Raw genomic sequence first — 20918 nt, forward strand, 5'->3', positions numbered from 1 at the left:
TATAATTTCATTCATGGGGTTTAATGATTAATTAGACACTCCCAATAAACAAAGCCTAGCCTATAAGCCTGCAGGCAAGGTGGCCAGGTTCACACCATTACACGTGATAAAACCAAAGGCTCAACAATTTGAGTTGCCACGTGTCAAAAAACCACCGGTCTACTGTTTACCACTTTTGTCATATTGCATGTATGCCTATGGCTCCTCTTCTCAGAAGAGAGAGAGAGAGAGAGAGAGGTGGGGGTGGGGGAGGGGGGAGATGAACCCTTAACCAAAACGGGAGGCCAAGATTTCACTCAATCTACTGCTTGCAATCGCAACCCTTATCCTATCCACAACCCTTCTCTAAAACACGCTCAATCCTCTCACTTAGACTATCCACTCCTCTTCTCTCCCCCAAAACTTCTCTGCAGATGATGAAGGGACCAAGCATTTGAACGTGAAAGACAAAGTGGGTTGCGCCAATCTGTGCTCAGACCAATCCTTTTCTTCTATCTCGCTGCTCCAATGGCCCCAAAAGCCAGCCGCACAAAGACCAACAAATCCAAGGGAGAGAAGAAGAAGAAGGAAGACAAAGGTTAGTACCCAGCACATTCAGATTAAAAAAGATCCAATCTCACTAAATTCTCAGCACCCTTTCTCTCACTGTGATTAAATTTGACACCCTTTGCTTTTTCTTCACAGCACTGCCTATCATCCTTGACATCACTGTTTGCACCCCATATGACACACAGATAACACTCAAGGTAAGGACTCTGCATCCACAATTCTTTGAGTCATTGTTAATCTATTGCTAGATGTAGCTAATTAGTTTTTTTTTCTGATTTAACACTGAGTTTGATTGGTAACTGAAACAGGGGATCTCAACTGATAAGATTATTGATGTGAAAAGGCTCCTAGCAGTTTATGTGGATACATGCCACCTCACCAACTACTCTCTATCTCATGAGGTGAAATTGGTAGCATTGCGTTGTGTTGCTAATGATATAGAACAAGGTTTTGCTGTTTAATTTTTCTGATATTGATTCTATTGGATTAAGGCTTTGAGGCCAATATGGTGATTGATAGATTGATTCTTACAGGTTAGAGGGGGTAAATTGAAAGATAGTGTTGAAGTCACTTCCCTTAAGCCATGTGTATTGACCATAGTTGATGGTAAGATTTTGTGCAGTCATTCATGTTTCTCTTGGAAGGGGAGGTGAAATTTGTGTTTACAGCATTCATCGTGTATTAATTCTTTCCAAGAGAGTGAAAGCTTTTAACCATATTGGTAGGTAAGAATCTGTGCCGCCATTGCTTTCATATGGATGGTTGCCCAACTAGTTTTTTTGTTGAAGGCACTATTGGAAGAAGAAAGACTGAAACATTTTGGGACTTGGGCTTCATTCATTTAGAAACTTTTTACATATTTTCCTTGTGTAGCCCTTGAGAAGGTTACGTTCCTTGCCTTAGGCATGGGGTTGTTGTCAAGGGGCCTTATTTGGGAGGTACCACACGTGTTTCACCATTCATGTGAAGCAAGCACCTATTTCATTTATTGGGGAGGAATCTTTTCTTGTTTTATTTTTTTGTTTTTCAAATTGGTGCCTAAGTTTTCATGCTTTCAGCATATTTCAAAAAATGCACTTGTGAATTGTTTCAAAATGCACCCGAACTTCGTTATGCTTCTTATGAGAAAAGACCAAGAACTTTTAAGACAAAATTTGTTTCAAATCTCAAATATGATCTTTAAGAATATATTAATCACTTTGTCTCTCTTCTTTTCTAAAGTTTCCTCTCTCTTTTTCTGTAAGTTATCCAATTCGTTGTGTTAAGAGAAAAATGATGATCTAGATATTAAATACACTTTAAGATAAGTCAAAAAGTTACAATAAATATTGGACAAAGAAGATATCATATCGATACCCACTTAATTCATTAGCCTCCTAAACTCTGGTTGACATGTATGACCAACAGTATATTATAATTTTTGGAGGGTAAAAAGGTAATATTTGTGTATTTACAGAAGTAAGATAAGGTTAATGATAAGAGAAGTTTTTTTAATTTGTTTGTTTTTTAATCTGCATAAACAAAATTTTGGTGTCCTTTTGGAAGTTTCCAAAAGTTTGGTGCACTTTGAAATTTTCGTACTGCATTTTTGCTTCTCTAGCCTTTTTTTTTTTTTTGGTTTTTTTTTTCTATTGAAAAAAACAAATGGGGAGTCATCTAACATTCAACCAAGGGTGCAATTTTGTCCAAGTTTTTCTAATATACTCTGATTCTTTCACGCACATTGATTGATGTGGGATTAGCTATTTGGAAGGCTTGAGCTGACAAGAAAGGGTATCTGATTAACCATGAATTACCACAACACCGTTGCAGTGAAGACGAGGGTGTACGTGAATAAATCATTTCCCTTCCCATTTAAGAAAATAGCAAAAATTTTCATTTGGTGGCCAATATTTGCTACTAATTCCAAAGATAAGCCTCACATTTCTGAATGTTTTTTTATATGACCCACAAGTTTAATGAAAACTGCCAAATGGAGACCACAGGTTAATCTCCAACGTATTGAGAAACATGATTTGTTTGAATTTTCTACATTGCCCTTTGGAGTTGAGACTTACCCTCGTAGAAAAGAGAAATTAATACTGTCATTTGAGGACATTATTGTCTTTTGCTTCAGTTTAACTGGGATTTAACCTGAGTTAATAGTCAAGGATTCAAAGGTTAAGAGTAGGTCTCTGTTTTGGTAGTTTTCAGAAAATGGAAGCTTATATCAGAAAATTCCGGAAAGTGGATTCCACTGTTCCGAATTAAGTACAAAATCTTGTCGTCTAAATGAAAGTTTCGCAAGAAAAACGATAGTGTGGAAATGTAATCTCTCTCTCTCTTTCACTCCAATAAAATGACGAATATGTCCCTTTGAGAGGGTAAGTGACGGACGGAGCGAAATATTTGTCAATTCCGTAAGATACTAAGGGTAGTATTGACCTTCTACCGATATTGATCGTTTCTCTCTGCGCCTCGGCGTCGGTCTGGGGAGACGGATGTCAATTTTTGAATTCTTGAACGAAACTTCAGGAAATATTGTAATTTCTGTAGAGATTAATAAATGACAAATATGCCGTCAAAGGGTATTTGAGTAATTTTGAAGAGATGGCGACAAGAGATGCCATTTGCGGAAACGACGAGCGACGAAGTTCGTCAGAATTGAATGTTGATAAGAAAATGACGAATATGCCCCTAATTTTAACTCGTACTTGAAACAATTCCATGGGAACAAAACCGACATTTTGCCTCCGTCGTCTTCAACCACCCGCCTCCTGTGCAGGCGAAAAAAAAAACGAACTCACACGTGCGAGTGGTGTGTTGATTGCAGAGTACTACACGGAGGAGCAGGCGGTGTCACACGTGCGGAGATTCCTGGACATCATCGCTTGCACGACCGCATTCGGGAAGAATGGAGAGGGCAGGGAGAAGGGAGCGGCCGCCAGGAAGCAGAGCTCTCCTCCTCCGCCGTCGTCGTCGGAGGAGACTCCGTCGGGACCCGAAGAGAAGGGCGGCAGAGCGGCCTCGGACGTCGCCGCAATCCACCCTCCGTCGAAGCTCGGCCAGTTCTACGATTTCTTCTCCTTCTCGCACATCCCGTCCCCGATTCAGTGTGAGCAACTCTTCTTCTTTTTCGTCTTCTTCTTCTTCTTCTTCTGGGTTGAAGGAATGGGAATTAGGGTTTTAGTTGAATTGTTAGGGTTTTATGGTTAAGGACGATCGTTACAGTTAAGGGTTGCTTAATAATCGGGTTTCGTGAGAATTTATTGCCAGAAAGATCCCTGGAGCTTTGTGAAATATCAGGAGGCCCTTTTGATTCGGCAAGAATTTAAAAAAGAACGTAGGTTATCACGTTAGTGTTGTTTTCTGGTTGGGAGGAATTTTTGGTGTTTGTTGTTTTGTTTGGCAGCTGAAGGGCTTTCTGATATTTCATTAGCGTTCTGGACCTTTATGGAAGTAATGGGTTGAGCGGGCAGTTTTCTCCTGCAACTCGCTATTTCATGGCTTTTGCTGAAGATTTTTTTTTCGTTCTTTTGCTGCAGATTTGAGGAAATCTAGCCGCCAATTTGCGGAAGACAGAGGAGAGGATGATTTCTTCCAAATTGATGTAAGTACATCATTCCAAATTCATGCCATTGGACGCTCAAGAATCCACAAATGTGATCATGATCTCCTGTAGAGTTGGAATTCTTGAAATTTCAGTGACATATAGCAATTGGGCATTATTCATTCTGCTTATGCCTTCCACTATTAGTTTCAATTTCAACCCCTGTGGAGTTGGTAATTCTTGAAATTTCAGTGTCTTATAGCAATTGGGTATCTTGAATTCCGCTGTTTCCTTCCATTATTGGAATCAACTACTAATGAGTGAGAACCATAGTGAAAGGAGACGCCTTTGTTTTCAGTTCAATAGAGTTAGTTTTGGATTGCATCCCTTTTTTTAGGACAACCCACAACTATTTTTCTTAATGAAACAAGAATAAGTAGTTTTCCATTTCAATATTTTGAATTAATTTCAAGTGAGCACTAAAAGTTTTTAAATTCAGTTTAAGTTTTCCATCTCAAGGTTTTCCTGGTAATTTATAGAAAAAGATGCTCCTGTGTCATCCCCTTTGCTCTTAAAACCTCGTGTCTGTATTTTGGTTCGTCTTTGAGTATTCTACTTCTTCGCCATGACTGCTTTCTTGCTTTTCCTTTTTTTGTTCCTGTTACCCCTTTTCTCTTGTGAAGACAGAAATAGAAAATAAAGTGACGATGTTGTTTTGATAAAAACTAAATGGATGTTGAATCTCAATTGAAATGATTTGCTAGAAGTGCTTGATACGCATTTCTAAGTCATGTGGAGTGTGTTTGTTATCGAGATTATCTGGCAAAAGCTTCCTACTTCCTAGCCAACGATACTGCTAAACTATAGGTTGCTTTCTGTTCCTTTTCTCTTGAAGTTCTTGTGTCAATTGTTTCCTTTTTGGGCTTTTTCTGTTTGGAGTGTAAGTTGTATGATTCAGTTACAAGAATTTCATGTGCAGGTGAAAATGATCAACGGGAAGTTGGTGACAATTGTTGCATCCCGCAAAGGTTTCCATGCCACTGGAAAGCAACTTTTCCTCTGCCACACACTCGTTGATCTACTGCAACAGCTAAGCAGTGCATTTGCTAATGTGAGTGATTTGAGTTATTTGATTATTTTGATTCATCTTTAATCAATGACTGTCAATTTTTTTTAGATTTTGGCATTATGGAAATTTTAAATTTGTGCAGGCTTATGAAACTCTCATGAAAGCTTTTACAGAACACAATAAGGTGATCTTTTTGTTGCACGTTTTCTTGCTATAAGATAAAGTGGCTTTAGACTGATCATATGCTATAGATTTCCCAATACCTGATACATTCATGTAAATTTCCAGTTTGGGAATCTGCCGTATGGTTTTCGTGCCAATACATGGCTTGTGCCACCAGTGGTTGTTGAGTCATCTGGATTCCCCTCTCTACCTGTAGAAGATGAAAACTGGAATGGTAATGTTGGTGGTCAAGGACGAAATGGTGAACATGATAAAAGGAAATGGGCTCAAGAATTTTCAATTCTTGCTCGAATGTCATGCAAAACAGAGGAGGAAAGACAAATCCGAGATCGGAAGGCCTTTCTCCTCCATTGTCTATTCGTCGATGTTTCAGTCTTCAAGGCTACTGCAGTAATTCACCATCTAATAGATGCCAATAAACAAGTGCATGCCTCATCAGGCTGCTCTTTGGACACCAAAGTCCATGAAGAATGTGTTGGAGACTTGAAGATAAGAGTAACAAGAGATATGTCAGATGCAAGCATGAAGCAGGATGCTAAAATTGATGGCAGTCAAGCACTTGGAGTATCATCAAAGGAGGTTGCTGAGAGGAATTTGCTCAAAGGGATTACTGCTGATGAGAATGTGACTGTCCATGTAAGTGTATGGATATACTTAGTCTGTTTTTCAAGGAGAAATTTAAAGTATTATTTCTTGATACATTTAGTATTCATGCAATATAGTTCCTGTGCAGGATACTGCTACTTTAAGTGTTGTTGTTGTCAAGCATTGTGGTTACACTGCAGTAGTGAAAGTTTCTGGCCATACGAGTAATGGGGCCGAGCATGCACCTCAAGATATTGATATTGAAGACCAGCCAGATGGAGGAGCCAATGCTTTAAATGTCAACAGGTAATCTTAAGCATGATTATATGGCAATCAAGTTCTTTGCTTCTGTTTTCAGGTTTCTTTTTTCTTGATATGGTTCTAGGGCCTAGGCTTCTTTCTTCTGTTTTAATTTTCCGTGATTACTGAAATTGTCAATTATTTGTTCAGCTTAAGGGTATTGCTTCCCAAGTCATCCGGCACAGATTCTTCTGGTGGAATGCAGCATTTTCATTCTAGTGATTCAGATGATATGCAGACTGCTGAATCACTGGTGCATTCTATACTTGGTGATAGCTTGAAAAATTTGGAAAATGAATCAGCAGAGTCAGGTAGATTCTTTAGATGGGAACTTGGATCATGCTGGGTGCAGCATCTGCAGAACCACGAAAGTAATGAGTCCAAGGCTGTTAATGAAAGTAAAGATGAACCAGTTGTAAAGGGCCTGGGAAAGAAGTTTGAATTGCTGAAGAAGATAAAAAAGAAAACAGACAGTACAGTGAACAAATCTGATGATGGTGTTGGCGGTAATAGTTTGCAAAGTGGTCCTTTGAAAGGATTAGGATTAGATAATGGAGAAAGCAACAAGGAAACAGCTCTCCAGAAAATCCTTCCAGAACCAGCTTTTCTGCATCTCAAGGAATCTGGAACAGGACTCCATGTGAAGGTATGCTTGCTGCATATCTGGAGCTTTTGATGATTTTACACTGGCCTGCTTCCCATCTCAACATGTTCATCTTTTCCCTGTTTCTTTTTTTTTCCTTTTCGAAGCTTATTTTTGCCCATGTAGTGGTAAGAGCTGCTTTTCTGAAGCACCTACTTGGCGATTGTCTATTTATATGTGTAGATTCCCTTAAGGCATTTCTGAACAAATAGTGGCAACAAGTTTGATTCTAGTGCTAATGGAACGACTAGGGATGGAAGAATTATGACTGTTGTTCATTTGGCCAATTCCTTACCACAAAATATAGTGATTGTTTTGCTTTTACCTTGTATATGCATGCATTAATTGAGATTTCAGACTTCATATTGGCAACTTTTGGTTGGTAAATTGACAACTAGTATTGGGAGTGCTGTGGCATATAGAAAATTGTTTATGTTCTAATGTTTTAATGTATATGTTAATAACAAGGGCAGTACTTGTAACTCTGTCTGAAAATTTACTGTACGCAACTTTTTACTAGTTTGTTACATAGGAAGGAAGACTGGAAGAGCACGACACATTAGGAACCATGTTAAATTACCCCAAGTTCACCTCTAACGTCTGCTATCCTCTGTTCTCCCTTCTTTTCTTATTCCTTGCAGAAATAAGTGATTTAATAGCTGAAGCTTTGCATCACCTCAAAGTCCCACTTAATATCAAATATATAACTTTATGGCACATTGAAATAGTCGAACATATTTGTAGGGTAGGTTCCTGCTCATTTCATCTACATTTCATTGTTTCTTCCGTTACTTTCATTTCTTTACCGCTTAATATTTCCTCTTCAAGAGACTTGGGCCTCAGGCTTCCAGGAGGCTTATGCTTCACCTCCTTTTGTACCCCTTTTATCATGTTACTAGAGGAAATATGCAGAAATGGAACAGGCTATCAGATCAATTTATGAAATTGTGACTGTGAAGGCACACATGCTTATTTGGATGATTATCAGATAAACATTTTGTTAACTAGGATGAAGCTCTTCACATCTTTCTCTGCATTCTGTTCTTTAATTCCACTGTTATCACCTATGCTATTGGTTTGACTTTCTTTTTTCAAACAGTCATTGGCTGAGCTGGTTGAGATGGCAAATAAGTATTATGAAGATGTTGCATTACCAAAGTTGGTAAGATGAATCATATTACCAATGCTATATTTTTTAATCAAATCTAGGAAAGCAAATCTGAGATCCTTATTTTGATTTGATGACTTGAAAGTTGAAACTTTTATGCAGGTAGCAGATTTTGGATCACTTGAACTCTCTCCCGTTGACGGACGCACACTAACTGACTTCATGCATACAAGAGGATTGAGGATGTGCTCCCTTGGACGTGTGGTGAGAACACTGATACATCTGCTTTACCAAAATAGGAAACAAGAAAAGTGAAAGCAAGGGAATTTAAGTTCTTGTTTTTAGTGTCTCATTGTCCTTGCCTTTCTTATCATGGTTTCCAGCTTTTTAATTTCTTAATTATCTTTCAATTACATGAACCAGGTTGAACTTGCAGATAAGCTTCCTCACATACAATCACTTTGCATTCATGAGATGATTACTCGAGCCTTCAAGCACATTCTGCAAGCTGTTATTGCTGTTGTCAAGCATATGGATGACTTGGCTGGAGCAATAGCTGGATGTCTAAATGTCTTGTTAGGAGCACCAATGAAAGACCGTGAAGATGTAGATGCTTTAAAAATGAATTGGTTAGATGCCTTTCTTTCCAAACGATTTGGCTGGAAACTCAAAGATATAAATTTTGAAGAACTGAGAAAGTTTGCAATTCTTCGAGGACTCTGCCACAAGGTTTTTCTACATTTCAACAACTTACATTCTAATTACAATGGCATGGGTCAGTTTCATCTTAGTTTGACAGGTGACAAAAAAATCACTCTGTTTTGGTTTTTCTTTATGAAGGTTGGGTTGGAGATGGTTCCTAGAGATTATGAAATGGATAAACCAAGGCCTTTTGGAAAAACAGATATCATCAGCATGATTCCTGTATACAAAGTAAGTTGCAAAGCACTTACAATATTCAAATATAAGACTGACCTTTTGGAAAAGGAAAGATTGATATATGACTTGAGGCTACTTTATGTTTATCAGCATGTGGCATGCTCATCAGCAGATGGCCGAACTCTGTTGGAATCATCCAAGGCTGCATTAGATAAAGGAAAGCTTGATGATGCAGTTAACTATGGAACCAAGGTATGTTAACTATGTTCATGTTACGATTACTGATTCTGTTTCTACAATGTTTTTTTTTCTGAATAATTCCAGATATTTGAATGTGTAGGCACTCTCAAAACTTTTAGCTGTCTGTGGCCCCTACCATCGTATGACTGCTGGTGCTTACAGTCTTTTGGCTGTGGTGCTCTACCACACGGGAGATTTTAATCAGGTAACCATGCAAATACTTCTATATATAATAGTGGAACTACGAATGCTTGGGTTAGTCACATATTCATTTTTCTTGGCTAAATCATGTTTCATCTGGTGCTGAATTCTTTGACCATAACTTATTTCAATCTTATTGTGGAAGCAATTCAATGAAATTTGATATCAAACTGCTGCATGACTTCTATAGTTCTCGTTTTTGCTCACATTTGGCTGTTTGCCTTAATATAAGAATACTCTTCTGAGACAATGATCTATCCGAATTTGCCAATATCTAGCTTATGCATGTGAGTTTTGTTGGCATGGTTGTCATTTTCAATTTTTCATCGAGACAAGATCATCACTCTGAATTGTTAACTACTTCTCAAACAACTTTCACTTGTTCTTAGTTATGCTTTAAGATTTCTATTTATTTCTTGGTTATGCTTTAGATGTTACATGCCCTCACTTGCATTCAAATTTGTCTCATTCTTTTGCAGGCAACTATATATCAGCAAAAGGCCTTGGATATTAATGAGAGGGAGCTGGGGCTTGACCACCCTGATACAATGAAAAGCTATGGAGATCTTTCAGTTTTCTACTACCGTCTGCAATATACTGAATTGGCTTTAAAGTGAGCTAAAAATGATCTTTCTCTTCACAAATGTTATCTCTGTATTTGTTGTCCTTCTTAACTGTGGGAGTGCTTCTCATTGTAGGGTTTTCCCACTTATTTTGGATGTCTAGTTTTTGTACTGTTAGTTTTATGATTGTTTATTCATTCCAATGTTCTGTATTTACTATATCCAAAAATGGAACTGTTCCATGATAAGTTCGGAATTTGGATTGCATAGTGAATATAAGGTTCTATACATTAATTGAAGTAAAATAGGTAATAAGAAATAATTACCTGACTACCAAAAAATTACTGTAATGTCTAGAGGTATTCTAGTTTTCTTTCTTAAAAATTCCTTTCCTTTTTGTTATTCATAGGACACCCTTAATTTTCTTAGATTGCACACAGAGGCTCTCTAACTGCCATTAACATATATATATATATATATATATATATATATATATATATATATATATATATATATATATATATATATATATATATATATATATGATGGAATCTTAAATCTTGGAGCTTTATCTATGGGCATAAATATAACTATCCATTTTATGAAGCTCTTATGTGTGCCCTTTCATTATTTCATTGAAAATATGCATAAAAACCCATTAACTTTATTTTTAAAATTTTTTAATCAGAAATATGCATAGGAATCCCACTACATTGCACTGTCATGCACCTACACACTTTAGCAAGTTTACCAAGTTTTCTTAATCCCAACTGAAGAGCTCTGGTCTTTCCTTATATTAGTTGGCACCACCAAGGGTTTTCAGTAATTTTGCATAAAGTAAGATTTAGCTTTTTCCTAAAAAATCCTTTACATTCAGAAAATACTACTGCAAAATGGTATGCCCTTTTAAGATTACTAGAATACCCTTGGCTGTGCCAACAAATGCAAGGCACCATCATGGTATTTGAGGACAAAGGAGAATAAGGTAAATCAATTAACAACCTCCAATGCAGTGAAAAAGAATAGCCCTGAGGGAGACAATAAGAAGAGACATAAAAATTGTGGCTTGTCTCTTCGTCAGCAGCAGCATTATTGATTTGGAGAAAAGAAAATCAGAATAAAGAATAAGGCCCAGAGTCTTGTCTTTTAGACGCCAATCTGGCCACATGGGAATAATGAGAACAGAATCAAAGGATTCACTACATATGTTAAAATCATTATCTTTTGATATGATGACTATGAAAATACAATTTTCTGCATCCCATGTTCTGTAATTTGAGGCATTTTCTGGATGTTTTCTCAAATGCTTATGAGAACTTGGATTCCAAAAACTGCAGCATGTTTAGTCCACGACAATGGATTTTAAATGTTCCATAAAATATTATATGAGTGAAAATTTTCCTCAAATTTTATAGGTGAGATTTCATCTTTTCTTTCCTTTTCTTCTTTGTCTATAATTTCAGTTTTTCACGTTAATCTTTATACTTCAGAAGCACCACAAATATGTTGCAAATTCTTTGTCATCTCGAGTTAAATCGAGCAAATAAAGATTTTGTTTAACCATGCAAGGCATGACTGGCAACTCATTCATTTTATTCTTCATTCTTTTCTTTACCTTGAGGAAACTGTAAGCTATTTTGGAGTCTTCAAAATATTTATTGTTCTAAAATTATCTTCCACATATTTTAATCATTAATCTGTGAACAGCAAATAACATTACCTCGTCTCACTTTTTAGACAACTCCATCCCATACTTCATGATCATTTGCATATTGTTTAAATGTAGTAGTTTAATCACATTCTTTTCTATATTATGGACGTTTTTGGTTTAGACTGGACCTTTTTTATTTAGGCATAACCCTTAATGTTACCCTTTCAAGTGCCTTCCCTTTCATTTCCTGCTTTTTGCCCTCATGTTAATAAGTAACAATTTACTATTTTTTGTGGGCTAGGCACTCACCGAGGGTTTACCATCTAAGAGACGAGGCCCATTAAGTGACCTCTGCTTCTAGGCAGGTTCCTCGTTATAACTATTTTTCTTGTTTTGTTTTTAAGCTACATAAATAAAAGGCAGTTTCTGATATGTTCTATCATAAATGAATAATAAAATGTAATTCTGGACATTAGTATAAGAAGATTTGCCCTAATTCTTTGTTTACTTTCCATCCAAAATCTTCTTTAGCATTAAGCCATGCAACTATGCTCAGGAACATTTTGTTAACTGAAGTGGAAGGTGTTACAATTATTAGGTCTCCACAAAAGAAAGTTGTTATGGCCACATTGGTCGAGCCTGCAGCCTCCTCAAATTTTATGTTTATTTCACTATTTATAGTTTAAACTGATGGGTAAAGTATGCTATGATTGAAAAGGTTGATGCATTATAAGTACACATTCATGTTACTTCCATTGTGAAAACTTCTTTTCTTATGTCCACTGTCGTGTTCACAATTGAATGAAATCCTGAAGACCTTATTTGATTTTCCCTTTTCGTTATATTGGCAAGGTGTGGTACATTATTGATCTGTTTACATATTCTTGGATAGTTAATTTCATAGCAGTGAGATCTTGCTATTTTTAATGTTCGAATTCAATTTTATTTAGCTTTAGCTTTTTGTTCTTTCCAGGTATGTAAATCGGGCATTGTACCTTTTGCATCTGACTTGTGGAACATCACATCCTAACACTGCTGCAACATATATCAATGTGGCAATGATGGAAGAAGGCCTAGGAAATGTTCATATTGCTCTCAGATATCTTCACGAGGCCCTTAAGTGCAATCAAAGATTGCTTGGAGCTGACCACATACAAGTATATCTATTTAAATTTTAAACCATAGAAACATATTTCTGAATCATTACTCTTGCATACTCATGATAGCATTCATGTATGTATTTGCAGGTCATGTCATGCATTTGACAATGATGCATTTATTCACCTCACTGACAAGCACATGCTATGGTCATAATTATTTGCTTTTTTTTTAATCTATCTCATATTTTTAAGGATTAAAAAGCAAATATTATGATAAATTGAAAAATTAAGCAAAAATGAATTTATCACTATGGTATTCATTGTTTCCTCCCAATAAACTCATTGAGAAATGTTAAAAAACTATATTTTCTCAAAAAAAAACCTGTATTTATTAACTTCTGTGGCCTTTTATGTTGTTTTGTTACTTTTTCCTTTTTTGATTTTATTCCAATTTTTTATGTTCCCAATTTTTTTTTTAGGAAGGAAAAAGAAATTTTGGATATTATCACAAGACTGATATTTTTTACTATGCTAACTTGGCACAATAAGCTTAAAAACACATCATTGTAAAAGTAAAGGCATGCAATGTATGTATCTAATCAGACACATATGTTTATATCCTGGAGTGCTACCATTACGTTGATCAATAAACTGTAGAACCACTTACACTTGCAATTTTCTATAGTTTAGTTTATAACTTGCCTTATATTTCTTTCAGACTGCTGCAAGCTATCATGCCATAGCCATTGCTCTTTCCTTGATGGAAGCATATTCACTTAGTGTCCAACATGAACAAACTACCTTACAGATACTCAAAACTAAACTAGGAACCGAAGATCTTCGTACTCAGGTGGTTAAATTCCATCATATTAACCTTGTACCATATTTTCTCATTCAAGATCTTATTTTCTAGAATTAGTTATTGACATACTGGATTGCACGTGAAGGATGCTGCTGCCTGGTTAGAGTATTTTGAGTCTAAGAATGTAGAGCAGCAAGAGGCTGCACGCAATGGTACACCAAAGCCCGATGCAACCATAGCAAGTAAAGGTCACCTCAGGTACAATTGTACTAATGGGCCTTCTACTTTAAACTTGTTGGATGCCCATTTGAATGTTACTCATATTTTGCCTTTTGGATCAGTGTATCAGATCTCCTTGACTATATAAACCCAGACGCAGAGATAAAAGGCAAAGACATGCAAAAGAAACAGCGTCGTGCAAAGGTAGTTTGAGAAGCCACATTTTTTAATCTCCTTCATGAGGGCATGTTGGTTTTGGATAAGTTTGTCTCATAACACTCCTTGCATCTGTTCAATTGCCCTACCATTTTCAATGTAAAACATCATTGGTTTTAGTTTTTTTCTAATTTTGTAATTGTGGACTGACTTTTTTGCTATATTTTAAAATAAAACTCCAGTCATCAGTTGATTATCTTTCTATAATACTGTTCTCTCAATATCGCTTGAAAAAACTGATGCAAAAGATCCTGGTAACCAGTTTCTTTTTATTGGTAGAAAATTTTGACGTAGAAATTGTTCTTACATTGAAATTGGATGCATGAAAACTTTCTCATAATTATATAAAATGTTTACTTACATGTCTTTTTTTTGTTTTGTGACAGATGTTGCAGATCAAGGATAGACTGGGTCAAGCTAATTCTGGCACCATCAGGGACGATATCCAACATGAATATAGCCTTGCATCAAATGATTTAATAGTGGAAAGTACAGTGAGCAAGGACAGCCCTGCATCAAATGATTTGATAGTGGAAAATGTAGCCAGCAAAGTTCATGTAGAAACCAAGCTAGAAGGCTCTGTAGAAACCAAGACAGCATGCCTCTTACATGAAAAGGATAGTGTTTCTTTGCATAAACCAAACCAGCCAATACAAGATGGCATAGATTTAACAGAATCTCCTGATGAAGGGTGGCAAGAAGCTGGATCAAAGGGACGGCTTGGAAATGCTGGAGGGCGTAAGTTTAGCTATAGGAAACCAGCTCTAGCAAAGCTCAACACAAACAATTCTGGATCATCTGACATCCGAAGCCCAATGTACAAAAGGAAAACTCTATCTCCAGGGCAAAAAACGTTTGTGTCCCCAAGGACGCCTTCATCTGATGTGAGCACTGTCGGAAAGTTGGTCAAGTCTTCTAGCTTTAGTGATAGAGATAGTCCAACTGAAATTCCTGGTAAGAAGCCAGAGATAGCTTCTGAATCTCAGCAGCACTCTGAGGTAAGAGCAGTTAACAAATCTTCTTTCCCACATGCAACACTCACAGCAATGGCTTGCAAGTCACTTTCTTACAAAGAAGTAGCTCTTGCACCTCCTGGCACAGTGTTGAAGCCCGTTGTGGAAACATCAGCAGATCTGCCCAGGGAGATTATTGGGGCGCATATTCAGAGTGATCTAAAGATGACAACCAAGGAGGAGGAGGAGCAGATCTGCTTAGAAGTGAAGGCACAAGAAGAGGAAGTTGTAGATAAATGTGAGAAAATAGTCGAGGCAGATAATCTGGAACCATCTGATGATGTGAAAAACACAGTCCCTGTAACTGAGGAGGCATTGTCTCCAGCAGAGGACAAAAAAACAGCTATAGAGACAAGCAACAGTAAGCTCTCAGCATCTGCTGAACCATTCAATCCAGGCAGTTTTCTATCCATGATTCCGCCCTTCTCAATTTCTTCTGCTGGTTTTAGTGATGGGAGAGCAGAGCAGGGAGGAATTCTACCACAACCTGTAAACATTCCACATCCCCCATCTATTGCAGCTAGAGTCCCCTGTGGTCCACGCTTATCTGCGTATTATAAAACTGGCCAGTGCTTCCGTCTGAAACCTGCATATCTTAACGTTCAGAATCCCATTATAGATAGAAGCAGCAGCTTCAGCCCTCCCAGGACAATGAATCCCAATGCAGCTGAATTTGTACCTGGAAAAGCTTGGCAACCTACTCAAGCAAGTGATCAAAAGCATGTGGATGCAGAGTTTCAGTCAAATAACCAATCGGAAGCAGCAGTTGATAGTAAGGATAAGGAGCTACAGCTTACAAATTCTGAAGAGGCTAAATCTGCAAATGAAGCTGCCACAGATGGAACTGGCAAACATAGTGAAAAGTCTCAAAAATCTGAACTGGCAAGACAAATTCTGCTCAATTTCATTTTTAAATCAGTGCAGAATAGTCTAGAATCTGATAAAACACAGAAGATAGATCCATCTCAATCAGTTAGAAAGAATAAAGATTTGGATCAGTCTTCAGATCCCATTGAGAGAGACTCTGCAATAATCAAAGTCCTTTATGGAGATCAAAAGAATAATGAATTAGACTGCCAGTCTCACCCTTCTGATCAGGGACAGTCTCAAAGTACAGATATGAACAAGAACAAAAATGGTGAAGGTGAAGGTGAAGGTTTTACAGTAGTGACAAAGCGGAGAAGGAACAGGCAGCAATTCACTAGCACAGTGAATGGGCTATACAGTCAACCATCTATATGCACTTCTGTGAATTGAGATCGTGTGCCAACAATAAGAGAAATGTTCAGAAAGAACAAGATTCAGAAAGTGACGTTGATCAAAATAATTTTCAGGATTTGATGAAGGGAGAATAAGGCAGTGAATTATTGAAGACAACCTTTCATTTCATTCATATTTTCTTTTTGTTTTCATTAAGAGATGCTTTTTAAGTTCATGAAGAAGGTGCAGGAATATTTGGACAGATGGAGAACCAAGCTGAAGCAGGATGGATGAACTCGGTTCAAGCTCACAGATGTCCAAGAACACCAGAGCATGTTAATAGTTGACCCTTCACTGATGAAAACTGTACTTAGTCGGAACTGGCAGTTCGTTAAAATATAATGTTGGAGTTGTTTGACCATTTAGTTTGTTTGGAACATTGGTAGAAATCAGATGATGGTAAACTTTTGCTCCTTTGTACAAATGCTTCAACTGTGCCAAGATTTGTGTGTGTGTGTGTGTGTGTCAGGTGTATATGTGAGCAAGATGTTGAAGTCTGTAGCCATGTGTTTGCACGCACGTGTGCATACGTGTGTAAGCTGTTAAACTCTGTAGCCTACCATGTGGCCAAAAAGGTGCACAAGTTTTCCTGCAACTGTTGATTCAACATGGCTAAACATCATTAGTGTAATTTTTTTTTTGGATTTATAACCCGAAGAAACCGCACCCAGCATGAAGACCTAGTCACACTGGCTCAGCCTGTCATACCTACGGTCATCCTGCCAGCAGCGTAAAACTTTGAGGCTAGGACCCCCACCCCCGGGGCCTTTGCTGGGCGTTGGCTTGCGCAGAGAGGAGACACCCATGAAAACCAAACCTTGACCACCCGTCTAAACCAACCCCCCTTGGGGCACCATTAGTTTAAGTTGTTACATTATGTTGGTCACTGTGCGTTTGAGCAAGGTGATTCTGTGGAACAAGTGCTTGTTCCAAGTGTTTTGGTGAATTCTCAGGGGCACGTTTGAATGCACACTTTTTTGCTCGAATTTCTCTTGCCCATCGAAGTTTGGATTTGCAGTTGTTTCTATGAAAAAACTGACATGATGTTAATGAAAACATGGGGTAATTTTAGGACATTCAAGCCCCAAACTTCACAGTGCAGCTAAAGAATGAAGAAACCAATTCCTGAAGGCACTATATTGTGCTGCCTTTGTAGAAAACAGTCATCTTTTGGAGGTACTGAAAAAGTGTCAGATATGGGGAGAAATGGAGAGTTGATGAGACTTTTTTTCCGGGAAAGCTGCCGTGTTAGGAATTAGGACCGTAAGTATTCGAAGTTCCTCCTTGGACTAGGACGCTCTTCTGAAGGGAGAAGGGGAAGCGTGAGGAAATGTGGTGTTCGCTAGTGTTAAGTGCACTTATATGATGAAAAATGTGTTGGGTAGCTAAACCATTTTATTACCCGTCATCTGCCTAAGTTAAGTTTTGGAGGGAAACTACACATTTTTTGAATGGTTACTGTATGGGTAATTTGACACGTTTTTTTAGAAATGCCTTACAATTTTAGATATTCTCCTCATGTCCAAAATCGTAAATAACTAGTTTTAGAATATCCTTTTTACCCTTCGAATGCACGGAACTCACGAAGTTCATGCAAAATATCGCTTTGTTCGTGGAGTGATGCAAACTTCCATTCAAAATGAGGTCTGCACATTTTTTTTTGGATTTTATGAAGTTCGCATAATAATATTTGCGAATATCCTATCAAACTCAAACAAAATGAAAAAGTTCTCATATATTTTATATGGACTGCGTTAAGTCTGCCTATATTGTTCATTATTCGCATATTTAGGAAGAACAATCTATCTTTCAGAGGACGTTTATCTCCAACCGCTCGTTAGATCAAGGTGATCTTGGTGGTAGCGGAAAGTTAACATTTCAATCTGTCTCCTTTTTTTTCATATTTATGATACAAGTGGCCAAAAACTAGCATAAAATAGACACAAAATGAGCAATCACTCTTGTATCGCTTGTTTTAAGAATGTTGTCGGAGCTGTATCTCAATGCACATTCATCGTTTTTCAACAAATCAAGTGTCGTTTAAAAGATATTTTTGTTTAGTTTCTTAGTTCTTTTTTGTATTTTTCTAGAATCTTTCATTTTCTTAGTCGAAACATCCTATGAAAGATAGATTATTTGGTTGTTTGGGTTTCTATTTTAGTTTTGGAACTTAGAAATAGAAACCCCTCACTAAAAGGGTTTTCGGTTTTGACTCAAAATATAAAAGTTATACGACTCTAAAAATACAAGTTTTTGATGTCAAATCAAAGAGATACAAATATGAGAACAATGACTATTCTACTTAAAATAGTCACATATTTGAGAGAAAGTTCACATGTGCGAAGAGTAAAAAGGTCCTTTTAAATCTAGATATTTACAATTTTAGACATGAAGAGAATATAAAAAAATTATAACGTATTTCAAGAAACATGTCAAATTATCACTACCGTATGGTCATTTCTCATTTTTTTTAAAAAAATAATCTTATATTGAAGAGAAGATGGACCCTCACATGGGTTTATAAAAGTTGGAACTGCTCTTTTCAGCGAGGCCCGTTAAGAGCATTTCAATTGAATTTTAAACTTTTGACCTAAGACTTTGGACTTGAATTTGGGTTAAGGTTTTGGTTTGGCTTGATTCAGCTTAGTCATGATCATTCTTAGACTTTGACCATTTTTTTGGGCTCTTGTAACATTTTTATCCCCAAGACTAAGACCAACCTATTGTATGAGTCTTATTTTTATCCTCAAGACTAAGACCAACCTATTGTATGAAATTTAACTGACCATTTTTGGACCAAGATCCAGTCAACCTAAACCATTGAAGCCTTTTGACCTTGACCTGAACTTGTCCAACATCCCAAATAGTCCATTATATGCTTCTTTCTGTTGACCATGACCCAGATTTTTGGATTATTTTGATCGTAGTAAGATCTTTTATGTCCATTTGACTACTTAGCCCAACCCAAAACGTCTCATCTCTAGTTGTTTGGCCCATCAAAGCCGTTTATTTTTTTTTTTTGTTGGGGCCTTGCTAGCCGATGGGATAAATAGTTTGCACCTCTTAACTTTTTAAGGAAGCCTGTTAAAAAAACAGCTAAAAGAAACTTTTATTGGACTAGTTATTTATGTCTTCTAGGACTTTATACGTAATAGAACTGCACCAAGGCAACCTACGCTTCCAATCTTTGATTATCGTGTTCACTAGGTCCAGTAGTTTACTCGTGATGCTATGTCACCGTATGAAGTCTCTTCAAGTGGGAAACTTTCCTTCTCTCGATCATGTAAATTCCAAGCTTTAGTTGCGAGAGATTGAAGGCCTGCCTGTTTCAACGGGCCGAGGTAGTGGTGCCCTTTCGTGAGAAAAGCACACGCTATTGGGAAAACTACCGGGGCATACCCTTTCCCACGTGAAATGGAAAAGGATTTTTCAACAAAATGGTCGGGCCTATGGATAAAGTTGAACCCACCATGGTGCCACATGAGCTGCCATGTTTCCCATGTGACCTGTTTGTTCCACGCCCCTCCTTCTCCATCTTTCCCACAAGACGAGCGGAACCTTGATTTATCAGATGAATACTGGAATCCTTACGGTTGAGGCATTTTCTCACCATTCGAAAACCAAATCATGGCCTTAAAGTGATTTGGAACATATGATTTTTGAATCACATGAGATGCAACCAAACATGCCCCTCCTATCACTCAAAAGTTTTCGTCTCTGAGCTGATTTTCCCATGAGTAAACTTTCCAATGCCACTAAAACCAGTGTTTTTTTTTTCCTTTTTCAAATAGGCCAAAAATCCCATCATGGGCTGCACATTGGCTGGTCTCTGGCTATTAAAATCCTTGAGGTCCTCCCTGCCCACCAGAGAGTACACCCAGCTTTGACCTTGAAGCAAGGGATGGCCCCCTGTGGGTTTTGAACTCATGATATCCTGTCAACTTGGTAACCTTCAAAAGATGCCACTACCAGATGAGTGGAACCCTTCTGGACTAAGCCAGTCCTTATTTTACTTATTGGAAAAGCGCAAGTGAAATACAGCCAATTCCACAGCCTACATCTCAATTAATCAACCGTTACCTGAATTACATGAAGAAAACAATAAACGCAACATGTTTAAAAACCATGTAATGAGCACGCTAACAGCCATAATAAAATACAGAGTGGTGCAACAGACATCCACGGTAGAGAGACTAGAAGAATGAAAAGATGTGTTCAAACCCCACAAGAAAACCAGGAAAAGTCGGGATGTAAATGGGTCTGATCCGAAACAGCTAAATACATAGGGAGTGGGATCAACAACAGCCAAAATTGGTAAACCCTTCATCCTGGATCAGACCCATTTGCATCCCTAAGGAAAAGATATCCTACTTGGTCTCAATAAAATGTTACTTTTCTTTTCAGACAAGCTGGGGAATGACCAAAAGAATCAATAGTAGAGGCACCCTCCCATTTCCTTTTGACAATGGGTAATATTCATAATTCAAGGTACCTAAGGTCATGTTTGTTACACGGTGGAGGGTGAGAACGCAGCATCGCACGAAAGCCCTGCCATGTAGGAAAATGCTTGCCAAGAGGGAAGGGTGCGATCCTAGTTTCATACAAAACAAGACGTTTTGTATGAAAAAACGTGGCTCACACTGCTTCTCCACAAGGCCATTTATTTCAGCCTCCGTGGGAAAGAGCCCCCCTTTTCATACTAAAGAGGGGGTGATTACATAGGAAACACCCTGAAACAAACACCCCCTATGTGATTTAGTGCAAGTAGACACCAGTATCATCTCACAAAGACAAGCAAGATTTCATGA

The 20918-nt window shown here is 37.6% G+C and overlaps 1 protein-coding gene across 2 annotated transcripts; it reads left to right on the forward strand.

The window, feature by feature from the left end:
- The first annotated feature begins 224 nt into the window (after positions 1-224).
- LOC149842026 (protein REDUCED CHLOROPLAST COVERAGE 2-like) lies at positions 225-16705 on the forward strand. Of its 2 annotated transcripts, XM_089998845.1 has the most exons (23): positions 225-577; positions 685-746; positions 858-950; positions 1083-1155; positions 3362-3643; positions 4074-4138; positions 5058-5189; positions 5290-5331; positions 5436-5966; positions 6064-6221; positions 6366-6861; positions 7958-8020; positions 8129-8230; positions 8390-8695; positions 8807-8899; positions 8996-9097; positions 9186-9290; positions 9766-9899; positions 12474-12657; positions 13319-13450; positions 13548-13660; positions 13744-13825; positions 14224-16705. In XM_089998845.1, exons 1-23 carry the CDS (start codon positions 508-510, stop codon positions 16105-16107), a joined length of 5304 nt encoding a protein of 1767 aa, XP_089854971.1. In that variant the 5' UTR covers positions 225-507; the 3' UTR covers positions 16108-16705. The 2 variants fall into 2 exon arrangements, with proteins under 2 accessions (XP_089854971.1, XP_089854970.1); XM_089998844.1 differs by having other exon boundaries at positions 8807-9097.
- Positions 16706-20918: the final 4213 nt, after the last annotated feature.

Source organism: Nuphar pumila, chromosome 3 (genome assembly GCF_984573655.1).
Source record: "Nuphar pumila chromosome 3, dmNupPumi1.hap1.1, whole genome shotgun sequence".
NCBI lineage: Eukaryota > Viridiplantae > Streptophyta > Magnoliopsida > Nymphaeales > Nymphaeaceae > Nuphar > Nuphar pumila.